The sequence below is a fragment of the Alosa sapidissima genome, chromosome 13, assembly GCF_018492685.1.
Source record: "Alosa sapidissima isolate fAloSap1 chromosome 13, fAloSap1.pri, whole genome shotgun sequence".
In the NCBI taxonomy this organism is placed as follows: domain Eukaryota; kingdom Metazoa; phylum Chordata; class Actinopteri; order Clupeiformes; family Clupeidae; genus Alosa; species Alosa sapidissima.
This window is the reverse complement of record NC_055969.1, coordinates 3,576,042-3,588,944: the sequence shown is the minus strand read 5'-3', so window position 1 is coordinate 3,588,944 and position 12,903 is coordinate 3,576,042. Positions and strand designations below refer to the sequence as shown.

Here is a 12,903-nt window from a genome sequence, read left to right as displayed (position 1 = left end):
AGAAGGCAAGAGGGTAATGTTCGGTAGAATCCAGAGCTTTTATTGAATTAGAAACACCACTGAGACAGCTTAGTTGCTCATCATGGTCTGCAAGACAAAATATATTGAATATAAATCAATGTATATCCAAGGATAGTATGAATTTAAAACAGAAATTGAACCTCAGTTTTCAGAGACATACAAACTGCCCAAATAGTTTATCACTGCCTGAAATATTTCATCTTCACTTTAATCAGATCCATTTCTATCTGATTTCATTCACCATACCTCGTCAATCCATTCATTGAAGTCTGAGACACGGGTGAAGACGGTAGGCTTCTGAATGTAGTTGCACCCCTTGGCAGAGACGAAGCTGGCAATGCCATGGACCTCCCACACTCCATCGGCATTCTTGCAGTTCAGAGGGCCACCAGAGTCTCCCTGAAACATATGACATCTCACGTGGTGAGACCCTTAATGTTTTATTTGACTGTAATTAAGCATCTTATTACTAATAGTTCAGTTCAGTCAGGGGGCAGTCTAGAATAAATCCACTTATCAATATCCATCCTGCTATAGAATGAGAGGTTGTAGTCATTCTTATGTACATAAAAGTGTTTACCTCCCAGGACTGTTTGAAGCTGCAGTGATGGCATTGTAGTGTGTGTGTGTGTGTGTGTGTGTGTGAGTGTGTGTGTGTGTGTGTGTGTGTGGTGTGTGTGTGTGTGTGTGTGTGTGTGTGTGTGTGTGTGTGTATGTGTGTGTGTGTGTGTGTGTGTGTGTGTGTGTGTGTGTGTGTGTGTGTGTGTGTGGTGTGTGTGTGTGTGTGTGTGTGTGTGTGTGTGTGTGTGTGTGAGTGATCTATGTAAACTTGTCCTTGCTATGTCTTACGTTGCAGCCGCCCACCACGCCGTCTCCCCCAGCACAGATCATGGACCTCCTGATGGACACCCCCCACCAGTCATTCCGCCTGCACACGTCATACTCCACCACAGGCATCAGGGCCTGCTGCAGGGACTCAGAGGTGGGGCCCCCAGCTGCACACACACACACACACACACACACACACACACACACACACACACACACACACACACACACAAACACATCAGAGAGAGAGAGAGAGGAAGGGAGAGGAAAGGAGAGAGAAGTGAGGACAGAGGTTTCCACCTGAAAATTTTCCTGCTATAGACATAATTTTAAATATTTAATCATGTTATGATTTTACGCAGTTTCATAATATGGTTTATATTTGGATCGACATTTAGATTAGACATTTAATTGGCTCATTAGGACACTACTCAAACTCATGGCTTTGGAATTAAAGGCCATGTTCTTTTCCTAATTTGAGTTCAAGGGGATACGTAAAAATGTGTCAATCCAGACAGATGACATAGCAGGGAGGAGAAGAGGCCATCTTACTGGAGAGTCTGCCCCAGCCGGTGATGTAGCAGGGGTAGTTGTGGGGCAGGATGGTGCCAGGGGCAGGAAGGCAGGCCAGCTGCACCTCATCACTCATCTGCACGTGCTCAGACAGCTTGATCATGGCAATGTCATTACTGTCCATTACATGGGGGAAGACGTACATTAGTGTCATGAATACTGGATCATCACACATCACATTATTTACCGCCATTATGTGACTCCATTAGTCTGGACGCTTACTGCAGAAATCTTAATCACTAATAATAATCTTTTCAAAAAGACTGAGGTCAGGCAAATGTCTCTGCTGCTACAAGACCAGAACAGAGAGACTGAGGAGGAGTTTCTATCCTCAAAGCAGTCCGTATCCTGAACACACACTATATAAACTTTTCTTACACACTTGCACATGGACTGTACACACACTGCACTTTTTATTCTCTCTTGCTATTTTTTAAAAATGTTTTTGATCTTTCTTTCTTCACACTTGCACAGAAAAAGCTGAACACAAAAACGAAATGTCACTACATGCTTTACGTTAGTATTGCTATGTAAGTGACAAATAAACCTCCTTGTAGGCTTTGGCTGCAGTCTTACCCGGTGGCGATGAGCACAGGGTTGTAGTGCCTGTGCACAATGATCTTGGAGGGCACAATGGCCTTAGCGCTGTCCTCAGCCTGCTGCAGGTTGTGCTTGCCGACCACCACTCTGTAGGTCAGATCCTCACTACAGACGGAGACAAGGGATTTGGGTGAGTTTCTGTTCCTCACTTGTAAGTTGCTTTGAATAAAAGCGCCTGCCAAATGAATACATGTAGTGTGTGTGTGTGTGTGTGTGTGTGTGTGTGTGTGTGTGTGTGTGTGTATGTGTGTGTGTGTGTGTGTGCGTGTGTGCATGCGCGTGCATGTGTGCATGTGTGTGTGTGTGCATGCACATGCATGTGTGCGTGTGTGTGTGCGTCTGTGTGTGTGTGTGTGTGTGTGTGTGTGTGTGTGTGTGTGTGTGTGTGTGTGTGTGCATGTGTACGTGTGTGTGTGTGTGTGTGTCTATACTTACATTATGTGTGTGTGCACCTGCCTACTCAGACCTACCTGATGCAGTGAGCAGCGGTCATGACCCAGTTAGAGGCGACGAGGGATCCTCCACAGGTGTGTCTGAAGCCATTACGCTCGTACTGCAGAGAGATCTACAGACACCAGCAGAGACTCATCCATTACCCCACATAGCATTACAGCAGCCAGCCCTATAGGACACTGTCATCTGCCTCTCAATCATGCTGCTTCATGCTTATTCATCATGCTTATTTAAAAGTACAGCATAAACCCTTAGATCTACAATTTATGAAATGCTCTGTGTGACACTGACATTGCATTAGCTAAGGAATATTAATACATATTCAGCCATTGGGATACAAATATTTAAAAGAGAATTGAAGGAGGATTTTAGGAATGTTATGTAGCTTTGTAGCCTTATGTAGCCCTGCTAATGTCTTATTGTTGATGTTTACAGGTGAGTCTTGAGAGGAGAGACAAGCCTGTCAGTTTGGCTCTTACCTGCCAGGGCCAGCTGTGGGGTTTGGCATCCACACCATTGACCACGCGGGTCAGCTCAGGTTCGATGGCTGGGCGGCCACAGCCATAAGCTGCAAGGAGGTAGGAGGACAACAAGGCATACACATCATCCAACAGTCTTATTTGTGTGGCACTGGCACTTCTTTATGATGGTATTCACTGGTGTGACGTTGATGCTGCACATAATAGACCATATCGTCTCTCTGACAGACTGAGAGTCATGTACTATAAACTCTATGTTTTCTATAAACGCGACTACATGGTTTATGAGACCCTGTACTTTTATCTTGATTGCATTCCAATTGTTTTCAAAATTGGCATCTATCAGTTTGTCATTATACCAGGTTGACGTGATATGTGTGCCTTGCGCGGTGTTCCTGGCTAAGTGTGGATGTAGTTGCTGTGTGGCGTTTTTCATTCAGTTTGAGATGGTAGAAGGAGACATCTGGCCTTACCGCTTGCGAAGAGAGCGAAAGCCAGAATCAGAGGAGTCATGTTGCCGAGGGTGAGCACTCAAATGAATCATAGCCTTTTTATACAGTATATCTTCCTCTTATCCTCACCTGATAACAACGCCCCTGCCAATTGGTTCGGGAAAATGAGCTGATGCTTCTGTTTGAAGTGCATCTGTTCGAAGGGTCCCCATTTTCTCGCACTTTGCATATTGCCAGCCTTCTAATGGAAGTGAACACATCATTACCAACAGCTTAGAATTAATTTAGTGTCTAAGCACCCACAAGTGCCACAAGCCACAGAAGCCATGATCCATGATCGGTGTTCATTTCCATCACCCATGACATTATTTTCAACATACTGAGACGTGGTAGGGTTATTGAATAACACTATCCTATGATTTAATGATTGTGCATATATTTCTCACCATTTAACATTCGCCCCATATATTTCTGTCATAGTCTTTTTGAAAGCTTGCCGTTTTGATTGGGTGATTTAATATGGCTTTCCCCTGCATGTGTCTCGTGTGGATCGTTAAAACATACATGCCTCGTAAGGAGGATTGTACACACGTGACTCATGTGCAGAGGGGAAGCAGCTATGCTGGGAAGCTCCCAGGTGTGATGGCTCAGGTGGAATCAAGGCTGTGTCAGGATAGCCCCTCTCTGTACTGCACACCTAGTGCAGAGAACTAGCTGTATCAGCACAACTGTCCTGAATAGCTGACTGGAAAAAATGATGTGGTACTTGTCAGACACGTTTGGTCGCCAAAGTCAGCATTGATTTCTTAGTGCTTATGGACAAAAGAAATTCAGTTGAATTCTCTCAAATAATTGCATCAGAGAAAACCAGCTTCAGTCAAATTGTTTACAGGCAATTTTATTCAAAGCAACACTGTGCAGCAGTGTCCTACCTCTTGATGTGTTTAGGACTTCTCAATTATTTATAAGTGATTTGTTTTGGTATCTGCCAATTCATCTTGAACAATATTTTGTACTGCTGCTTTAAGCTTTCATTTCATTAGTCGTTGAAAGCATTTGACTGTTTCACAGTAGTCATAGGTAACCCATAGTCACAGTCATGCCACATTTCTGAGGTAAATCATCAGTGGCCAAACTGCCTGAGGGGAGAGTCTATCCTAATCCTGAGTTTTTTGCATTTGCCATGGACACAGGAGCTCTCCCCAGGTCAGGACTGGCTACTGGTTTGTTATGGAAATGTGGCCTCTGTTTACCTATTTATGGTTCTGAATTACTGGGCAGGAGAGGGGCACAACAGAACACTTCCGTTTGTTCACCTAAAGGCTACTGACACTATGTTTTGTGTATTCCTGTGTGTGTGTGTGTGTGTGTGTGTGTGTGTGTGTGTGAGCATGTGCACATGTTAACCCCCGGATGTTCATTAACATTCCTTTTGTGTATAATGTTTCCCTGCCTTGAGGGTCTGTGTGTGCTAAGCAACAGTGATCCGCGGGGGTGTGGAGGTGTGTGTTGAAGTGGAAAGCTCTTTAACGGCTGCCCATCCTGACCTCCTGACGCTCTTGGGGGTTTGTGGTTGGTCAGCACAGGCCCTGAGCCCCGGACTCCCATAGAGATGGTCATGCAAAACATGCCAATGGTCCACCAGTGGTCTGGAATATTCTACACAATGTGCCTGGGTATGGTGCAGTTCTTTGCTTCCATGCAAGACAATAATGCTAACCATGAAATTTGAACCTAGTAGTCCGTTATGTTTCATGCCTGTTCAGAAACCCCATAGTTAGTGTGAGTGTCACTGTGTGTTAGACTGGCAGCAGGGGCAATGGTGTCAGAATGGTATAAACTGTGATGGCTTCTGCATTTGTATTGTTTGAGTTTTGTTGTTTCTCTGTTTACTTCCTCAGTAATGAATGCTATGTGTCCTCTGGTGTTGTCTCCAGCTTTGCTGTAATGAGAACTGTTGTGAGATTAAATCCTTTGGCAGTAGGCTGGGCTGTCAGGCTGGTATGCACACTTCCTGTGAGTGTTCAGGTGAGGGGGAGCACGTGGACTGTGTGTGAGTGTGTGTGTGTGTGTGTGTCTATCTCTCTGCTTGATCATCCAACAGCAGGCTCCTCCTTGCCTCTCTCTCTCTTTCTTCTCTCTTTCTCTCTCTCTCTCTCTCTCTCTCTCTCTCTCTTCTCTGAGCTCAGCAGCATTCTCACGACTATCCCGTTCCTCCTCCTCCTCCTCTCCCGAGTGGGATCAGTCGGGCTGTCCTGCTCTGTGGGGAGTGCATGAGCTCGCAACAGTGGGTGTGCCACCTCCATGGCTCCTCTTGAACAAACACTGGGCAGAGATAGCACCAGCTGGCCAGGGCTATAGGACTCGGCCATGTGCCAGCTCTGTTTACATGAGCCCCGCGTGGCACACATAGCTGGGGCACTGGAGCCTCCCTGATTGGCTGGGGCCACAGAGAGAGAGCAGGCGTAAAAATATACAAAAGATGGAAAATAGTGCCGTCACACTGTGCCAGACTGTTATTTATTTGCGAGGTCAGGATGGCAAAAGTTAATAAATATTGTTCTAAGATGTTTGGAAAACTGAAGCTATGGTTCAGTGGTGTAGCAAGATTTCATAGGTGGATTGGCATGGTGTAGGTTTCACTATGTATTTGTGCTGTTTTACTAATGACTTATGACTAATGACCAATGTGTCTGTATCTCGTCACTAAGCTCAGATTGAAAGTAAAGACTGCAGTCATATGCACTCTGCTCAGGCAGCGCTGAGAAAGTTCCCACATGCCATGTGACTCAGCAGCAGGCCAGAATACAGGATGTAGGAGGCTAACGAGAAGTAGCCAGTGATAGCCTACACCTACTGGAGGGAAATCTGGAAATCTGCAGCTATATTTAGCCAGTGATGAGTGCTAACGTTACAGATTGAAATACAGAACCCTCTGGAGTCTGCAAAATGCTGTTGCTGCTCATGTGTATGTGTGTGGGGATAGTGGTGGTCATGGTGGTCATTGGGGTGGGGGGGGTATCATGCTGCAATTCAGCATAAAGGGAAGAGACAGAGCAGGAGGGGGATCAGGTGAGATACAGAAGAAGAAAGAACACGTGAACTGTGATCAGCAGACTTTTTACAGGTGCTTTTTGCTCAATGAACTCTCCACTATATTTTTAAACCAGTCTTTAGAGGTAGCGAGATTTTGGAATGTTCATCTGTAAATTTGTTTTTATTGAAACTTCCATATGACTTGTCAGTCATTCTGCTAAACTGCTAAAGCTATTAGTGTTTTGCGTCCTTGGTCAGACACTCCAGTTTTGCCTCCAAGCTCAGGAACAGCTTATTCGGCCCTATGACCTCCAAAACACATTAGATGGCAAGATAGCTCACTTTAACAGCACAAAGGTGCTTTTGTTCGTATTTTCAAGGCAAGTAAAGTTAGCTATTAAGCTTGTGTTAGTTGAAGACTATAATGCCTCTTCTATAATTGTGCTTTTTCCTGCCTTGCAGAACTTCTTATAGTTTATTTACCCCCAATCCTATGTCAACTTTATGTCAACTTTAGTCCTGCATCTACCTTTAAACAAGAATTAAAGTTAAATAGACATTAAATATGTTTCCAAGAAAAATCTGAGGCACTCATGAGGATTAAATATTTTAAAAAGCCTTTATTTCTCTTTGTAATTGTTCATTTTTTAAAATATGCGTACGCGTTTCAGCATTGCTGCCTTTATCAAAGCTTCACAAAATGGTTGCTATTAGCCATGTAATCACCTGTTAAATTGTAGAAAGAACCCAAAGGCAACCATTTGTTAAGCTCTAATGAAGGCAGTAACGCATTATCATATTTTGAAAACGTAAAGCCATGTGAGAATAAAGGCTTTTAAAATATTTAATCTACATGAGTGCCTCAGTTTTTTCTTGGAAACATTTTTAACTTGTTGGATCCCTTACTGAAGAGCACCAGAGGAACTCCCAGTCCTACACCCTAGCAGCACTCACAATTAGTTTTTTGGTTAAATTGACGTTATCCATGACGTTATCCAGGGTAATTTAAAGAGAGCCCCCACTGAAGGTAGTTCTACCTGTGTTTCCCTGTCATCAGTTATGTTCCAGTTCAAATGTCATGAGTTGCTCAGAGGTCAAAGGGTCACACTCTCAGCTACTTCAGTGTGATTTTGTTCCGCAGGCACATCTATGAAAAACTGACCACAGAAGTTTAACAGTGTCTTTTTTATTAGATCACATACTGTGCATGTTCTTCAAAGTTAAATGCATATCTGTACATTGAATAGCAATGGAAACATGTTGAACTACTGTGTATATACTAATATATTGCTCTTGGTGCCCCCCCCCCCCCCCAATCCCAATCCTCCCCCACCTTTCTTATGCAGCCCTTGCCCCGCCCCCCCCCCCCCCCTATAAATGCACAAATAGGCTGACACCAGACATAATTTCACTGCATTTTTTGCTTCCAGTAACTATATGCATGTGACAATAAACTTCCTTGTATCCTTGTATATATTTATTTTAAGACTGCTCATGTAAACCAGTGAAAACCTTTAAACCTTAAAACAATGTTTAAGAAAAATATTTTCCCTCAAAATCACCTGAATTTTTTCAGCTAAAATAACAAATTATGGTAAATCATTAAAATAATACTTTACACTGCTAATGTACAACAAAAGATTATAATGAAATGAAATCACTAAAATAAAATAAAATTGAAAATGTACAGTTGTAGAACTAGATATGTGCAGAGTTTGCACTGCATTTATTTCCACTATAAAATGTTCAAAATTTGCATCAAAAGTAAACTTCTTTTCAATTTATCCACAGCATTAAAGACATGATCACCTTCCAAAAAAAATCATATTTGCCCATGCAACTCAGGCACATACATTTTATTCACATTGAATGGATTAAAATATAATAAATATGATGGGGTGGTATGTGACGGGTGGTACATTTCATGATAAAATGGCTCTAGTTATCCAATAACGGTCAAGTTATTGACTTAACATACATGACTTCAATTAGAAATGTCATTTGCTTAGCAATGATAGTTTTAAAACTGTAATGAAAAACAGTTATTCCTGTCTAATTTGCATGACGGGGTGGTTGGACTTGACAGACCCCCTCATAGTAATGAAAAAACAACAACAAATAAACAATGTAAAAGAATATCAGAATTTTCTGCTTAGTTTCTTGGGTGCTCTACAGGCAAACATTATTCAAAATTGTCTTTGTGATTTCATTTCAAGTAACAGTATGCTATTTACAGACACAACAAGTTAATGTGACGGGCTGGTAAGTCAAACAAAGGGATGCAAAAAAAAATCTAATAAAATATTTACCATATATATATATATATATATATATATATATATATATATATATATATATATATATATATTCATAAATAACCATATTATTCTGAATAAATATGTCTAATGTCATCAGGAAAATAGATTTAATTCAGAATATAAGTTTAAACATTTACGTGGTGATATTTTAGATGTAAATGGCATGTTGGTCAACCCAGACACATGGAAATTGCCATGCACTTGTGTAAAATGGTTAAAAATAGTGTGACACTCTTTAAGAATTGTATTTTATTGTACATCATGTTAACAAGAACCCTTGAATTATTAGCTTTAGGCTTTAGAAACACACTTTGGGTCTAGTTTGTGCCTAATGCATCTCATCAAATGTCGTGGAAACAAATGGCACCCGTTTCATAGAATGACCCATTTGATGTCATTTGAATGACAGAACTGTTTTCTTCCTGACCTCTTCATTGATTGAATATATTCCTGTGTCAGCCATTGATGGTCAGATCCACAGCCCAAGAGAGCTCCTGCAAGGTCGAGGACAGTGAAACCATCCCTGGAAACCAAAGTTGGGCTGGAAGACCTTCTTACCACTATAGGGATTACATTCCAGTGATGTTCCCCAAACCCCTTTTCTTTTCAGTCTGTAAAGATAGCATCACCCATTCACCCACAGATGCACAGGTTAGGAAACGATGCCTCCACCCTCAAGAATTGTCTTCCTTCAGAGTTCAATCTGTTTTAAAATAACGAAACATTTATCATTATTGATTATGAGACATTTTAAGTCATTATACCTCTGTCAGATCCACAACAATACTGGAATTGTATTTTACCAGGGCGAATTGGACGACAAAGAAGATGATGATGATGATGATGCCAATGATAAAAGAGGCAATGGCTACGTGTAACGCTTGCTTGCCAAGCCGCTTTGAGCCCTCGTAGTCACCCAGTTCATAGCTTTTCCTCGACTAGAAGAAGAGACAAAGAGAGAAGAGACTGTTTGAATGTTTGCAAATGGCAGTTCTTTCAGCTGGAAGTGGTTTGTTATTCATGTCTATCCACCATTTTGGAAGCGGTTAGTCTGTTGAGATCAGCACTCCAGATGATTCTCAGGGCTTTTCAAGTCCCACACTTCTCTGTCCTAACATCCACTCAAATTAAGGAGCCAGTTTGGATGCTCTACTTAAACCATTAGTATTTTGGGCAGCATGGGCCAGCAGCTTACACTCTGAATGCCAAACCAGTCCAAACTTGAATATGTGGAATGAAGCTGTTATTCTGAGTAGGCACAATTGGGCTTGATTAGTCAAGGCAAAAAACCCCTAGGCCTTCCCCTCCTTCACACTTCCAAAACCTAAAGGAATGTTGAAATCGACTGCACCATTCCAGCACATTAGTCATTTACTTTTCCAGTGCCAAATTACCAATTACCAATCGGTACACAAACAACGAAAAGTGCCTTTGTGAATTATGTGATGCAGACAGCCATTATGTGCCTGGAAGAGAAGACCGGGCTGGCATTTAATGTGTTCACCATGGCCTGTCAAGAGAGCTGAGCCGCTGAGTCTGCAGCTAATCTTTCTGTGAGAAAGTTTGAGGATAGAGCAAGCCGGCTGCATTACTGCATTAACTGTGATCTGTGATCCTCTCAGAGCCAGAGAGGGGGGTGAGTGAGGAGGCATAAGACATATTGGTGTGTGCCATTGCCTTGTTTATGGGGCACATGTGTGTGTGTGTGTGTGTGTGTGTGTGTGTGTGTGTGTGTGGCCAGAACAGTATATTCAGCCAGTTCAGAGATGAAACCCTGCCATGTAGGCAGCTGCTTTATTCATCACCCGCACACCCATATTTCTCATCTACCCTGAACACTCTGAACCCTGTGGACCACACGCACACACACACACACACACACACACACACACACACACACACACACACACGCAGAGAGACAGATAGATGAGATCCTTTAACTCTGTCTACTAGTCCAGCAGTCTTAACACACCTCGGCCTCTGGCCCATATTACACACGGGTCAGCAGCAACCCCTCGGAGTGCTGATGAGCATCACACATCTGACACATGTCAACAACCTATTTTAAGGGCTGGGAGTGAGAGGCGCTGAACAGGACATGTACTGTACGCTTCTCAGACATGGCATGAACAATCTTTTGGCTTTCCTTCAAAGTGCATCTGTAAAATACATCTGAACCTTCCAAATGGCAAGCCGTGGCTTTTGGCCACACACATTCAATATGTACACACGTATATATAAAAAATGCTTTGGAGGTGATTGTGTCCCCCTTTTCTCAGAGTAGGGACACAGGCTTCCAGTTGTCCTGGTCGTGGTAACCCCACACCAGCAGTAATCCCACTCTGGTTCCTCACGTGTTGCCTGACACACAACAACTGACATGCTGACAGGTGAATCCTCTCTACATTCTCTGTGGGAATGACATGCTCCTCTGCCATTGCCTCAACCTCCCAGCGCTCCAAGCACACAACCTTAAACCCGCTTGGCTTCTGAAGCCCAAAGTTGTCCAATCATAATAAGATGCCAATGGACCAGGTCCCATACATTTTCCCCCCTGACGTACACAGCACTTACCATGAGGGAGAAGACCAGGGCGACGATGTTGACCGGGTAGGCCGGACAGAAGCAGGTGAAGATGGTCAGAATGAGGTAGCTCTGCATGGGGGGCGGCGTAGGGGCCTCCGCATTCCAGCTGTGCTCGAAGTCCGCGCTCCCATTCAGGGAACTCTTCGCGTCCGAGTACGGCATTCCCAGCGCCATCACTCCAGACGTGTACACACACACACACACACACAGTAGCGAACTCACACACTCTTAATCACAAAGACACACACACACTCTCTCATGCACACAGAAGAGTCCCCGAGCAAAAATAGGGTGATGAGTTTAAAAAGAGCGTAGAGAGAAAGGAAAGACAGGTGGATGGCAGACTGATGAAAAGAGAGAGCTGTCTGGGAGCGCAGAGTCTGTGCGATGTTTGAGGGTTTGAGACTGAGGGCTGGGGCGAGGTGAGGGTTGGGGGGGCGGGGGGGTGACCCAATTGGTGCTGGAAGAAGCAAACACATTTCCAGAGAGGGCGGGTGGGAGAGACGTTTGGGGGTATGTCAGGGTACGGACAGAGAGCGAATGAGATGAGGGGGGGGTAGGCAGGGGGGGTTACATAAATTTGTCATTTTTGCTCCCCTTGATGTCAACCATTCATGTTCCATAGGCCTGTCAACAATGTACATACAAGCTCTAAGTTTTTACTAACAAGCCATTCTGTGAGACTGTGGTTAAAGTTTTTTGGTGTGCCAGACTGTGTTGATGGAGAGTAATTAGCCTGCTTTCTTGAATAGCTCACTTGTCACAGAATCTAAACAAAACCTTTCTCTGTGGCAGGCAAATCCAGAATGGGGGAGCCGTTATGGCACTGCTGGATAAGTGCTCACTTTAAGAAAATAATTGCACTCAAAATTTCTCTTTAAAAGACGCTTTGTGTTCATAAAGTGCTGTAAAATGTATTACTGTACTGTATGCTGTACCTTCTGTCACAAAGTCATAAACATGACATAGAATATGCCATATAATGTTTCACGACAGGTTATTTCTGATGGGAATGAGAGTGTCACTGTTGCTAATAGTCATTAGCAGCTGTTGTTATTATCAGCTAATATTATCATACATCAGGGAATGTAAAAATGACAAAAGAAAGTGTTTACACTACATTAATGTATCATTAGACAATAACTCATTATGATTAATTACAGGATGCCTCCATGAAAAATTAATGACATGACTTGGTTATATTATAACAAATCATTCAACATTACTGTCACTGATACATATTCGTAATAAAATGGCTCTCTCAAGTAGACTTACTGTAAGTGTTCTCAAGTGAATTTGGCAGAGATGAATAGTAACATACGATTTTGAACTAGCTATTATATGAATACACTTCAGTTTTTAAGTTCGTTTTTAGACTCATCTCTTCCGTACAAAAAATAGGACCGTTTAATTGCCATTTAATTTGTTTGTGTATGTGCCATATATGGCATATAGGTGTATGCCATTGCCTTGTTTATGGTTTATGGTGTGTGTGTGTGTGTGTTGGAGTGCCTTCCTTTTGATGTAGCCGTTTGGTTGCTAAGTGTAATTCTAAGG

The 12,903-nt window shown here is 42.9% G+C and overlaps 2 protein-coding genes and 1 long non-coding RNA gene across 3 annotated transcripts; 1 reads left to right on the top strand and 2 right to left on the bottom strand.

The window, feature by feature from the left end:
* Positions 1–59: 59 nt before the first annotated feature.
* Positions 60–3,468, bottom strand: LOC121679618 (chymotrypsin-like elastase family member 2A). The gene is made up of 8 exons (XM_042058517.1): positions 3,428–3,468; positions 2,955–3,043; positions 2,493–2,587; positions 1,999–2,127; positions 1,402–1,538; positions 871–1,016; positions 268–420; positions 60–87 (listed from the first exon to the last, which is right to left on the bottom strand). The coding sequence occupies exons 1-8, from the start codon at positions 3,465–3,467 to the stop codon at positions 70–72; spliced, it is 807 nt and encodes a 268-aa protein (XP_041914451.1). The 5' UTR covers position 3,468; the 3' UTR covers positions 60–69.
* Positions 2,051–3,014, top strand: LOC121679621. Its single transcript, XR_006021358.1, has 3 exons — positions 2,051–2,152; positions 2,487–2,549; positions 2,911–3,014. It is a non-coding gene; the product is annotated as an uncharacterized LOC121679621 (long non-coding RNA).
* A 5,338-nt stretch (positions 3,469–8,806) lies between the features above and the next one.
* LOC121679620 (transmembrane protein 233-like) lies at positions 8,807–11,758 on the bottom strand. Its single transcript, XM_042058519.1, has 3 exons — positions 11,335–11,758; positions 9,564–9,698; positions 8,807–9,463 (listed from the first exon to the last, which is right to left on the bottom strand). The coding sequence occupies exons 1-3, from the start codon at positions 11,518–11,520 to the stop codon at positions 9,452–9,454; spliced, it is 333 nt and encodes a 110-aa protein (XP_041914453.1). The 5' UTR covers positions 11,521–11,758; the 3' UTR covers positions 8,807–9,451.
* Positions 11,759–12,903: the final 1,145 nt, after the last annotated feature.